This window comes from Candoia aspera, chromosome 1 (assembly GCF_035149785.1).
Source record: "Candoia aspera isolate rCanAsp1 chromosome 1, rCanAsp1.hap2, whole genome shotgun sequence".
Lineage (NCBI taxonomy): Eukaryota > Metazoa > Chordata > Lepidosauria > Squamata > Boidae > Candoia > Candoia aspera.
The window spans coordinates 308,387,113-308,400,062 of record NC_086153.1 but is presented as its reverse complement, the minus strand read 5'-3'; the positions used below and the strand labels follow the sequence as shown (position 1 = coordinate 308,400,062).

General features: G+C 41.8%; 2 protein-coding genes across 2 annotated transcripts in view; both read right to left on the bottom strand.

The window, feature by feature from the left end:
* PAPOLA (poly(A) polymerase alpha) overlaps positions 1-5,312 on the bottom strand; it is a 57,239-nt gene extending 51,927 nt beyond the window's left edge. The window contains exon 1 of the mRNA XM_063290293.1: positions 5,037-5,312. Coding sequence (XP_063146363.1) covers positions 5,037-5,044 — 8 coding nt within the window. The 5' untranslated portion in view covers positions 5,045-5,312. The remainder of the gene's footprint in view (positions 1-5,036) is intronic.
* A 4,351-nt stretch (positions 5,313-9,663) lies between these two features.
* Positions 9,664-12,950, bottom strand: part of AK7 (adenylate kinase 7) — a 43,728-nt gene continuing 40,441 nt past the window's right edge. The window contains exon 18 of the mRNA XM_063290291.1: positions 9,664-11,262. Coding sequence (XP_063146361.1) covers positions 11,224-11,262 — 39 coding nt within the window. The 3' untranslated portion in view covers positions 9,664-11,223. The remainder of the gene's footprint in view (positions 11,263-12,950) is intronic.

Genomic DNA, 12,950 nt, shown 5'->3' with positions numbered 1-12,950 from the left:
GCTGAGCCACTCTACCCGAGTTGTTAATTCCCTTGTCATGCCCAACCAAGTGGGAGAGGAGGTCATATGTACCTCAGCTCAGGATATGAATATAACTGTTTCTTTCATGAGAGCATATGATCTGCTAGCCCTTTCACACCTTATACACAATCTTGTTATCCTGACATATGCTAATACGACATACTGGTTTCTTAGTACATGCTGGAATATGAGTAGTATTAGCCAAGCTGCTCTCATTTCTAAGTGATACTACACTTCACCTCACCAGTTATCCAGACTTCCTGAGATTCTCCACCTAGGCAGTATACTCCACAGTGAAGTTGGATGTGGAGATATCTGATGTGAAGACCATGTGTTTACCTTTTAATAATGCTGTAAAGAACCACCAACTGAGATAATGTTTCTCTTTAATGTGAATGGGAAGCAACTCTAGAACCTACTTACTCTAAGGCACTAGAAGGGTAAACAGTATCCACTGCAGTGGTTGTAATTGTACCTTGCTGATTGGGTGCTATCTATATACAATTATTAGCCTCCAGGTGGCGAAAAGACTACCATAAACTAGATTTCCTTTACTCCTATAGTAGAGTCCTTTTCTGCTTAAGGATGGAACCTAAACGCTGCAGTCTACACAATGCGGTCAGCTGGATGTTTTGCTTCTTGACTAAGAAGTTCAAGTCCTGGAGGGTTTGGACCATCGATTTCACACTTCTATCTTGCAACAGGGACAGGAAATGAAATAGCAGTTTGCTCAGATATGGGTAGATATGCATGGGATCTGGACAAGCCACAATGGCCAGCTACACTCTTAGGGATGGAAGTCAGATCAAAGAGGAGTACTTATACTGGAAATGATTTTTGAACCCAGAAATTTTATGTGGGCCAGATGGATGTGGATATGTAGGTATGCCTCCCACAAGTAGGGAATGCTAATTTATCTCCTTTCTGGAAGCATTCTATGATGGATCTCAGTATCTTCATGCAGAACCTACAGTGTTCTGTTTCAGTTTATAAATTTTAGGTGAAGGATAGATTGCTGGCCCTTGTTCTTTTTGGAACTATGATTTGAACAGGAATCTGAATACTTCTCAACTAATGACACTTGTGTGACTGCCTATTTTCAGGAAACAAGTCTATGGCCTGCAGGAGTAGAAGGTGGTAAGATCTGGGGGAAGAATTAAGTGAAGCCTTGTGGATGCTAAGCTGCAGCCTTGGTTCAATATTTCTAAGATCCACGAATCTGTGGTCGATAGTAGAATCCTTTGCTCTCCCTGTTTCAAAGGAAGAACTGCATCAATCTTGTGTATGGCACTCTTTAGACATTGTATTTAGGGGGAAAAATTCCTTCCACTTCAAAATGTAAAGGGCTCAACTGGCATGAGTGTTTCAGGGCCATATGAAGCAGGCCCTCCTACCCCTGTTCAGGGGAAGCCTGGGGAACAGGAAAGAAGGGTTATTAACTTTCCAGCCATCTGGAAAGTTCAGCAGTTGTCATTTCTTCAGCCAGTGGAAGGTTAGGATGTTTTCTGTTGCTGGCTTCCTCCGTTGCCCAGGCTGCTCTACTCTTTGTGGTCCCATAAGAGCCAGTTTGGTGTACTGCTTAAGATGCTGGACCAGAAACCAGGACACTATGAGTTACTCCTTAAGCATGGAAGCCAACTGGGTGACTCTGGACCAATCACTCTCTAAATCCAACCCACAACTCAGGGTTGTTGTGGTGGAGAAAATAGGAGCATATATTGACTTGAGCTGTAGAAAATTAAGGCAAAATATAAATCGAATGAATGAATGGGGTGGATGTTATACAACTGTTGCTATGGCTGTTATCCAGAGCTCACAAAGAGAAGAGATAAGTGGCATTCCAGAAGACCTCACTGTCAAATTGTTACTTCCTAGTGAGGCTCTGGCCTTTGACGTACCAAGGGACTGTACAGGATTTCCAGCCTTGGGATAGAGAGACAAGGAGCTTAAAAATAAAGTTAAAAGGATAGGGGAAAAAAAAGTTATGAAGCACTGTGGAGTTCTCTGCAGCATCTGCACACCGAAGCAAAACAGGGCTGGAATTTGGGGATAGGTTCTTTCTTCCACAGTAAGTAGGATAATGAAACTGGAATAAGTGGGAGAAGACCCTCACTGCTGAATGCAGGGCTCCAGTTTAAGAAACAGCCATTCTCTTAACTGAACTTAGAGAAGCTTGGGTATGAAAGAAAACCAAAAAACTGAAGTTATTTCTTTTTCTTGCTATAGTTGTCTCCAATAGATGACTATTAAAATTTAGAAAATTGTGTAAGAAATAGCTGTCATTCTTTCCCTAAAATAAGTATTTCTAAAAATGCCAAAATTCATGAGGAATATACTAACCAAAGGCTATATTCTTTCCCCAAATAATTATTTTAAAATGTTAAGAAATGAAATACATTGCTCTAGAAGAAGATACACACAGTGGCCATCTTCGAAACCTTCACTGTCTTCTTTTAAATGACTGGGTAACACTCATATCTCTACAGTACAAATAATATCATATCCAGTATTTAAATAATTGGGGGGGGGAGATGCACCGCAAAACTGTGATTTTAAGAGACCACATACCAAAACCCCCCCACAATACAATCTTGTTTTAATGGATTAATTGTGGTAAGAGTCCATCTATTACTGAAGAAAGTCTACTTAGAGACTAGGGCATCATGAGGATTTCCATGATGACATCATACAAATTCTGCCATTTGGGCTGGTTTATAATACTTACATGATGTCATCACAAAAATGATACAAATTGTTGTACACTATCTTATTTACGTCATGTAAATGTCACAAACTCATGACAAGCTAAGATACTAAACTACCATCAAATCCTGCTTTTATATTCCTATTAGTTTTCTGGATTAGATAGCATTTAGGATTATTATTAATTTCTAGCTTGATTGCTTATTCATGTAAAGCCTTGAGCAAAAATCTCATTCATATCTCCAGTTATTAAGGAGATAAGTCTCTCACTTACTAGAGAATAACCATATACATACCCTTATATGAATGAATGGAAGCACTGCATGTAACCCAAACCCAGAGAGACAGAAGTTCATTATGATTAATATCTCCTTCTGGCTTCCAGACAAAGAGATGAGAAACAAGTAGCTCTAATAAAGGGACACTCCAACTGTAGCATTTCTGCTATTCTGAGTGGCACTGGGAAAGAGGTAGAGATTTCAGTTAACCCACCTTATATGCAACCTTGATTGGCCCACTGGCCAAAAAAAAAAAAATCAAAACATACAGGAAGTATCAGCCAGCCTGCCAACATAAAGACGGCAATGATAAAAAAAACAACAGAAATGGTGACCCATAACCCATGGCTCACAATCATTTCCTTTTTAATTCACACAGTACCCATGAACGAATGGTTTAGCATGTTATATGGAGGCTCCACTATATTTATTTCACAAGCTATTGTTTATGCTTTGTTATATCCTCTTTTATATTTGTAGGAGTAAAACGTTTTGCAATGCTTAATAACAAAGGAAATGATATTGACAAATGCTCCCACTTTACAGAGCAGACTGATTTAAGTTATTTTTCAGTAAACCTAACAGCCTTTTAGTTAAAACTGTATTACCTTCTTCAAATCAGAGCCAAGCAGTCTTCTGAATTTGATTCCAAAAAGATGCTTTGGAGTGTATGGGGACATAAGCATAACATTTATCTGCAACAACTTAAAGCCACTCCAAGGAGCTGCAGACAGGTGGTATGTTCTCAACCATGGGCATTCCAAAGCACCCTTTTGAAACTCAGTCTGAAGCACTGCACAACTGTAAATTAAATTGTTGCAAAGCATTCATAAAGAATCATAACAATTGTTTCCTAATGCATTTTAACATAGGTTCTACAAGCATACACAACTATTACAGTTTATACACCTATATGCATTTTGAAGTACAAAATTAAGATAGCAAAGGTTGATGTTGCATTTCTTAATATTAGCATAATCACTGAAGTTCTGCAGTAATACAATCAGAATGCAAAACAATTTATGTTTGGCAACTATTTAAAGGAAAGTGGCCCAAGAAAATTCTCATATCAATCAAGTCATTTAAGCTACTGCTCATTCAAATCTTAACACTAAGTGTACCAAAACATTACAAACAATACAATAGGGGGGGAAAATATACAAATCTACAAAAAGCCTGTAATTTGAGGCCATACTATGCCAATAACAAAAGAGGGAGGAGAGGAAGGGTTGGAATAAGTTGGCATTCTTCAATACTGTATGCACGGACCTATACTATGGAAAGCTATACGCAAACGTTTCTTAAGATATAAAATTCAGATCTCCCTTGCTGAATGGATAAAGGGTTTGTTTCTTGCACTAGGGGAGATGGACAAGGGTTGCAAACGGTGAGCAACTTTCATAAGCAGCGGAGATGGCGCCAAGTACCCGCGGAGTTACAACAAGCAGCCGATTCGAGCCAAGGCAGCATAGATGCACGGGCCTCCACAGACCAAGCCACCTAGGAGCTTTGTACCCAGACGACCTCCTCCCAGTCCCCACCGAAGAATAGCTGTAAAAATCACGTGAGAAGGGGAGACAACTTAAGTGGCAGCGACGGCGCAAGGAGGGGGCTGATGCAGTCGGGCTGCTGCCTCTGTTCTGTGGCTGAGGCCCGGCAACGGACTAGGAAGCGCCACCCCGGCCCCCAAAGTTGTACTCTTAAGTCCCTCTTAACTCTTTAGAGAGGGAAGGAAAAGGAAATATAAAATGAGACTCCCGGGCGCCGACCCCATCTCTGTGTAGGAGGAAATGGACCCAGCTGAGAGAAGATGCTGTCCGGCCTAATAACACGGGGAAGGCCAGTGTGGTCCGCGAGCAAAGGGGGGCTGAAGCGGGGATACGAGGAGGAAAGAAAGCCGGCCGGCCGGGCAAATGGCCGCGAACTCGCCACGGCCCGGAAGCGCTCGCTCAGGTTGTCTCCCAAGGCTCCTGTGAGGCCTCACGAGTATGCCCGAGACAGTCCCTCTCCCTCCTTTGGCGGGCCTCAACTTACAACGGCATCGTCTCTCCGGCTGTGGTTAAACGCCGTCACCTCTTCCCCGGAACAGTCACTCTTTCCGCCCCTGAAAAACGGGCCCCGTGAGCATGATATGGGCCTGGCTGGGGCCCTCTCAGAGAGGGGAAACAACCTCTCACTACGCCTGCTGGTTGCCGCTGTTGTTGCTGCCGCCGCTTCTAATTCTTCCTCTTCCCCTCCGGCCTCCTAACATGGCGCCCAGGCGCTACCACAGCAACGTTCTGGAGATGGGGAAGGAGAAGGAGGGGCAGCGGTGCAGAGGCCAGTAGACGTGCTGACGCAACGGTGCTTCCCACCCTCTGCGTCAAGTGACGCAAGAGGCCTCCCGTATGCGCTTGAATCGCGCCGCTTCACAGTGGTTTGTGGGTAATGTAGTCCTCCAGGCGATTCGGGCTTTTGAAGTTTAATTGGATGAATTGAAGTTGAATTGAATGATAACGGTTCCGGCGTTGACTGAGCATGGGCAGCGCAAAGGCACAGAGGTCGTTATTGATGTTGTAGGAGTTGTAGCGTATAGTGTAGATTTTTTTCCCTTTACTATTTGTCAAAGGGGCGGCGGGAGGAAACTGGAAGAGAAATCTCCCATCTACACATACAGGTGAAGTTTGTACTTCATGCTAAGCTATAATGTTTTTCCTTAGAATGTTGTATAAATTGTGGTTTGTTAATTACCTCTTTTCATAGGTTCATATATATTTAAGCCATTATTTTATTACCCATGGTTTGTGAATAAGCTACAGTTGGCAGCATGCTATACAATAAATACTAGTAGATGCATTTATGCAACATACTAAGTTAAAACCAAACAAATCATATTATGGCTTAGCATTGTGTTTGAACCCAGGCTTGTGTGTATGTGTAATTAATCCAGGAAGGGGAACATTTCAGTCGTAAGCTGCCTGAATGTAAGGATAAAAAGGGCAGACTATTTAAATTTGTAAAAGCAAGGATTTTCTAAGAAAAGTTATCAGGAAAATGTCTATTCATGATTATTGCCCATAATGCCCAAATGAAACACCCATATTCATAGGTAGGTATATTTGACAATATCCTGTGGATAAGAGAGCTTAGGGAAGCATACACTCATATTTGAAATGGGTACAGAGGGCTGAAGTTCAATATTAAAGCAGAACCACATGTTTTGTATATAGGAGGTCACAGGTTTCACTAGACAGGACTGGAAAAAAATACTGCCTGAATTTCTGCTGAACCTCAAACTCCCAACATAGCCAATGGTAGAGAATTCTGGGATCTGTAGATCAACATCAGGAGAGCAGCATGTTTCCTAATCCTATTTTCTAGGGTACATCTGAACCTCATTTGCCATTCTAAGCGCAAATATTGAATAGTGGAGCACACCAAAAATGCTGATGAGACTGAAATCAGGATTTTGAGTGACCGTAGAAAGACATCTGAAACCATCAAAGAGAGAAAGTTATAAGGGTTGTTGTGGTATTATTTAAAATCCTCAGATAACCCTATATACAAATCCTAGTTGTCCCATCTGAACAAGATTGTCATACCACTGAAAAGGCTACAGTCTTTTTATTATGCATGATTATGATTCATATAGTATTATTCATCTTCATGATAATGATGTATTTTTAATAGACACTGGAAAAGGCCACAGAAGATGGAATTTATTATCCAAACTGTTCTTCCTATTTACTTAGGCAGTTACGTAGTTTTTAGTTATTTCTGATGAGATAGATTCACAAAGAATAGACTTATCAATGGAAACTAAATTGAGATCTTCAGATTTGAACAAAGCATGAATCCCATTGAACACATGTAAGATTACCTCATAGCAATAAGGGCAGTGAAACATTATTTCTCTGCCCTTGCTGTGTCTGTAGAGTGCCAGTTGGTCGGCCTCTTCAGGGTAATCTGGTCCCTCCTGCTATGTAGGGCCACTGTAAGAATTATTCTAGGCATCTGTTGTATAAAGTTGCTTGGATTTGGAATCTGGCGGTACAGGTCCACTGGAGTTGCCTAAGGTACAGTATGGCCCAGTTATCTGGGAAGGGTTCAAGCCAGTCATCCCTGATGTAGTGGACAGGGTCCTCGGTGCTGTGAGTTCAGTCACCTGTATTTTAGATACCTGTCACTCCTGGCTGATTAAGGTCTCCTGGGAGGTGATGGTTGGGTTCAGGCAATGGTGAATGCTTCTCTGCAGGAGGGGGTGATTCTTTCTGCCTTGAAGGAGGAAGTTGTCTGGTCCCACCCTCCACCCCAACAAAGAGACTATTGCTGTACGCTATGGAACTGGACAATATTTATCCAATCTCCAGTTGAGAAAGTGGATGGTATAAGGCCCCAAAGGGCCCTGGAAGTGGATTATCTGAACCCTTCTCAGTTAGGATTCAGTCTTGGTTATAGACTAAGACAGCATTGATAATGCTTGTTGATGACCTCTGGCAGGCTCAGTATGGGGGTAGAATCCATCCTGGCCTTCTTTGATTTCTCTGCAGCCTTTGATATCATCGGCCATGGAATCCTTCTGCCTCATCTTAGAGGATTGGGAGGCACTGTGTTATACTTGATCTCCTTTCTTCAGAATTGGGTCCAGTCAGTGTTGGGAAGGGGGAGAGGTCAGACTCTACTTTGAGGGGTTCCTCAGGGTTCTACTTTCTTGCCACTTCTATTTAGCATCTAAATGAATCAGATGGGTGAAGTCATCAGTTCACATGGGGTACGGTATTATCAGTATGCTGATGATCTCCACTCTGGGCCAAGTGATGCCAGTGAGGTCCTTTCCTGGTGCTTGAAGGCTGTGAGGGTCTGGATAGGGGAAGAACAGGATCTGGCTCAACACTGGCAAGACTGAGTGGCTGTGCTTGTTAAGCCCCCCCCCCCCCCGACTCCAGAGATTTCCCACCTTTAACTTCGCCTGGGGGTGCACTTCCCCAGTGAGAGGTGGTGTGCAATTTGGAGTTCCTCCTAGACTCATGGCTTCTGCTTGATGAGTAGGTGGCAGCTGTGGCTAGGGGGCCTGTTGCACAGGTTTGTCTTGTGTATCAGTTGCACCCATTCCTGGACTAGGCGGCTTTGCTCCTGGTGACTCATGTCATAGTCACTTCGCATTTGGATTACTTTAACACACTCTGCATGGGACTGCCCTTGAAGTGTATTTGGAATCTGCAGCTGGTCCAGAATGTGATAGCACGGGCAGTTTTTGGTGTTTCTCAATACATTCATGTAACACCACTGCTCTGTAAACTGTACTGGTTCCCAATAGGCTTATGGGGCATCATGGGGCATTGCTTGTAACTGTTGTTTTAATCCTTGCACACTGTCCGGAGTCACTGTTGTGAGATGGTGGCCATATACATTATTTTAAGTAATTATACATTTTGTTACCAAATTCAGGGGCTAATAGGTGACAATCTACATCTTTCTGAGCTTCCCAGTGACACTTTGTCAACCAATGTTGAAGGCAATACAAGACTAAGGACATTTCTCCATTAGTGACTCAGAATACAATAATGAGGGTTGAATGTAAAGTAATGCTTCCACCTCGATAACTTCAGTTTAAATAGGGATATTTTAATAAATAAAACGGGAAAATATGAGCTCTTTTGTCACCTGTATTTATTTCTCCACATACAGGAATTGCCTCCATTCAAGGCCATCACAAAAGAACTGCATGCTTTGTCTCTTTAACCAGGTCCTTAGAGTCCTTTCTATCTGTCCATTTCAATCAAACAGATGCCCACTAAAGTATTCCTTCAGCTAGGAGAAAAGGTAGAAATTGCACGGTGCCTAGTATGACAGATAGGGTAAGACAGTGATCCAACTTCACAACTGCCTTTTAGGTGGCTCATGAGGACTGAGACCTGGTGTTGTCAAGATGCAGCAAAATTTCCTTCCTTCAGCTTAATCATTGTTTCAAAGTATTCTTAAAAGGTAGTACTCTGAGATGGTACAGGTAGTCCTCAACATACAACCACAATTGGGACTGGAATTTTGGGCGCTAAGAGATGCGGTCATAAAGCAAGATGTCATGTGACCGCATCACTTAGCAACAACAATCCCGGCAATCCCCCTTGCCATTGTTAAGCGAATTTCACTGGTTGTTAGCCAAGGACCCACCCCAATCCAAGTTATTCCGGGCTTGGTCCCTCCCAGCTCCAAGCCTCAGTAAGATAAGGGAGTGCCTCCAACTCCTACCTATCTCCCCCACATCTCTGCCTTTTTTTGCCACCCTGCCTTGCAGGGTGGCAAGCAGCCCCAGAACCGCACAGCTCTGGGTCTGTTTGCCATGCTGCAGCTCAGGGGCTTCTTGGCTCTCTGGGGCTACAAGAAGCCCCTGAGCTGCAGCTGCCCAGAAGCCTGAGCTGCCCCAGCAAATGCCAACAAGCATTCGTTCACCCAGCTGTCTTCTCTCCCAGTTCCCCACACCAACTGTTTGCCTTTTGTGCCCAGCTGCCGCAACCAAAGCAGAAGCACTTGCTGTCTCCTTTTCGGACCCAGCTTCTCCAGCGAACGTTTCCTACACGTGGTTCCCTGGCCTTTCCAAAGGCAGCGCAGCTTTCCAAAACACAGGTCATTAGGTCAGTCCCAGGTGGCTTGCAGGCAGGCAGGTAAAGTGTGGCAACAGTGCCAGGGGTGGCTGCTCTCAGGCAGGGGAGGATGTGAGTGATTTACCGGAGTGAATTGTGACCTTCCCTGCTGGCTTCCCCATTGACTTTGCTTGTGGGAAGCCAGCAGGGAAGGTTGCAAATGGCGATCATATGACCACGGGATGCTGCGAACATCGTAAGTGCGAGCCAGTTGCCAAGCGCCCAGATCACGATCATGTGATCCCGGGGTGATGTGACAGCTGGAACTTTGAGGACCGATTGTAAGTCTCCTTTTTCAGCACCGTTGTAACTTTGAATGGTCGCTGAATGAATGGTCATTAAATGAGTACTACCTATAAGCATACACTTTCCTGCCAAAGCCTGGGTTTTGATTTTTTTTTTTCTGCCAGAGGTAAATTTTTCTGATGATATTCCATGGATTGACAATTCACTTCTGGGTCATAATGATGACCCATGTTTCCTCACCTTGTCATAATGCTGTGAAAAAATTCTTCATTCTCCTAAAGTGACAATAGTTGCCATCAATTATTGCCATCTTACACAAATCTTTTGATACTGAAGAATATCATTAATACGACCCATACATTCCTGTGAAATGCCAAGAGTAACAGCAATTTTCCTCTGACTTCATGGATTGTCCTTAATCAGTTCATCAAACTTTCTCATGTGAAACTCATCAGTTGCTGTCACAAGTTGTCCACTTGGTTCTTGGTATTATAAATAAATTCTTCCCAGTTCACCATCTTCACATTTTTGGCCCAGCAACACACAGTACTCACATCAACACAGTCATCACCAAAAACAATCTGTATTTTGTGGTGAATTTCACTGGGGGGACTCCATTGGCAGTCAAAAATTCAATAATTAAAGCACACTTATCAGTGGTTTCTGTTTCTCAAGCAACAGCAACACAAGCTTTTTTCTCAGCAACTTCCCGCCAAATGAAGTGAAAGAATAGGTGCTAAAGGACACACAAGCTTCTAGCATTCCAATACTGTCAATTGTTGGCTACTTATACAATTGGAGGTATTATTTTTCATTCAACCCTCACAATGTCGCCCAGCTATCACTGGGGTGATATTAAGCGCGTACTCATTTCTGCTTTACATTATCTCAAGCAGATTTGGTTGATGCTATGTCTTGGGAGAAGTGGCTAAAGCTGTAATTCTATTTTCTGAGTTAAGCTGAATTAATTACAGTGAGATTACTTTGAATAAACTTGCATATGCTTGCATTGTAAAAGGACTTGGTGTAACTGAACAAGTACCAATATTCTTCTTTTCCTTAACAGAACAGTACATGTTCTTAATAAACTTGATAACCTAGATGGTTACTTTTCCAAGAACAACAATTTTGAAGCTGTTTCTTTGCTCTAAATGTTTTAAAGGAACTTCCTGTAATTTATCAGATAATACTGTACTTTGTCATTCATTATAGATAAATTTACACACCCTCAAACTTCAGATTTCTTAAATAATTTTTAAAAGTGTTATATTGAATGTATATTGTACAAGAATATTGCACAACAATAATTTAAAATTAAATTTAACAAGGTATAACAGGGCAACTGTTTATACTTCTTAGTCAAATTCCGGATTATTCTTGAAGAGATATTCTGCCTGTTGATTAAAAAATATCCACATAAAAGGTTTGTTAGTTTTCTTATACATTAAAGATATCAGTGCATTTCCTAAAATTAATGGAAACCAACTAAATTCAAAGTATCAGATACCTCTGGTATTGATGAGGTGCTAGACAGTGACTAGTACTGTAACTATAATAGCAACTTCTACTTGGTACATCCACAGTACAGTTCCTGCTACAGGCAATCCCATTATGAAATAGTGCTTCATATGTAGAAGTGAATGTGTATTTGGAAACCGAAATCAAAGAAGAATGTAGTCAAAACAGACACAGACAGGGACTTGAGCATATTGGGAAAACTGTTGAGCTCAGGTTCCATTATTAATCAGATGAAAAATTGCATAAGCCAAACCACCCACCATATGGAGATGGCCTATTAATCAAAATCAAAGACTAAGCCAAGGCTACCTCCATAGAATTATACCAAGAAGGACCTGTTTCAAAACAAGATAATCTCTGTTGATACCCCAAACGGTGAGATCTATTGTTAAGGAAATTAATATTTAAGATAATATGTTCATTCTACCATAGAATATTTTTAATAACATTTCCAGTAAAGAAAATTCTAGGCACCAAGATCAAGAAAATCATAGCATTCCTCGAAAATTCCAGGTAAAACTGCAGACACTGGACTGGCAGGAATTGGTTCTGATATGAGGCAATAAAACTCATTGCACCACAAGGTGTTTTCTCTCTCTGCTGCTCTTCTCCTGCTCTGCTCTCTACCAGCACCTGTAGACTGGTGGTGTCTTGCACCCTCTCTTTCCAAACAACATGCCTGGACTTGGCTTGAAAGATTATGTTGAGCCCTGCATCATCCTTTTAGAGGCAGAATCAAGAAAGATATATTTTGAACCCCTTCTGTCTTCCAAATTTCCCTGTTCTAAGGAAGAGATTTTCTAAGGTTTACTGCTCAAGTAGACACTTAGCTCTGTATTCTGTTGTTGGAACAATTAAAGATGGGACCCAGCGTCCCAGATATTTTGGATGCTACTTTGGGAATACCATCCTTGATTCAAAATTTATGATCTGCTGGAGAAAGATCCACCTAGTGCCAATCTATTCATAACAGATTACTACTAGGTACAGTGATTTTCAACATTAACTTGTAATTGGGCTACACTGCATAGTGGTAGAATGTTCATAAACAAGGATCCCATCATCAAAGCCCAGCCTGAAAGCCTGAAGTATCTTGTCTCTGCTGGTTCAATGACTTTGAACAGTGTTTCTGTCATCTCTCTCTCTCTCTAATGTACAGTCTAAGTTTTCTAAGTGTCCCACTTTCAATCTTGTTTGCATTATTGTCGAACCTTTCTGAAATGTTTGAAACTGTATGTCAGTTGAATAAGCTTGCTCCCCTTCTCTTGTCATTGTATGTTCATCACTTAATAAACTGTAAATTGGACTTAATATTTTGTCTCAGCCCCCTTTTTTGTTTTTACTTCTTTCTTTATAGATATGGGCCCAGCCTATTACAAAAATCAATTAATGTGTGGTTTCCCCACATATGGTAACAGATCTGCCCATTTGGTGAAACTTGGGGAAAATACGTTACTGAAAGGGAAACAATATTCTATGCACTCATATAAGACCATCTTGAGCTAAAATCAGCTAAAAGTCTGTTTTTAGGACTGTAAAGAATGCACAGGAAGCTTGTGACTCT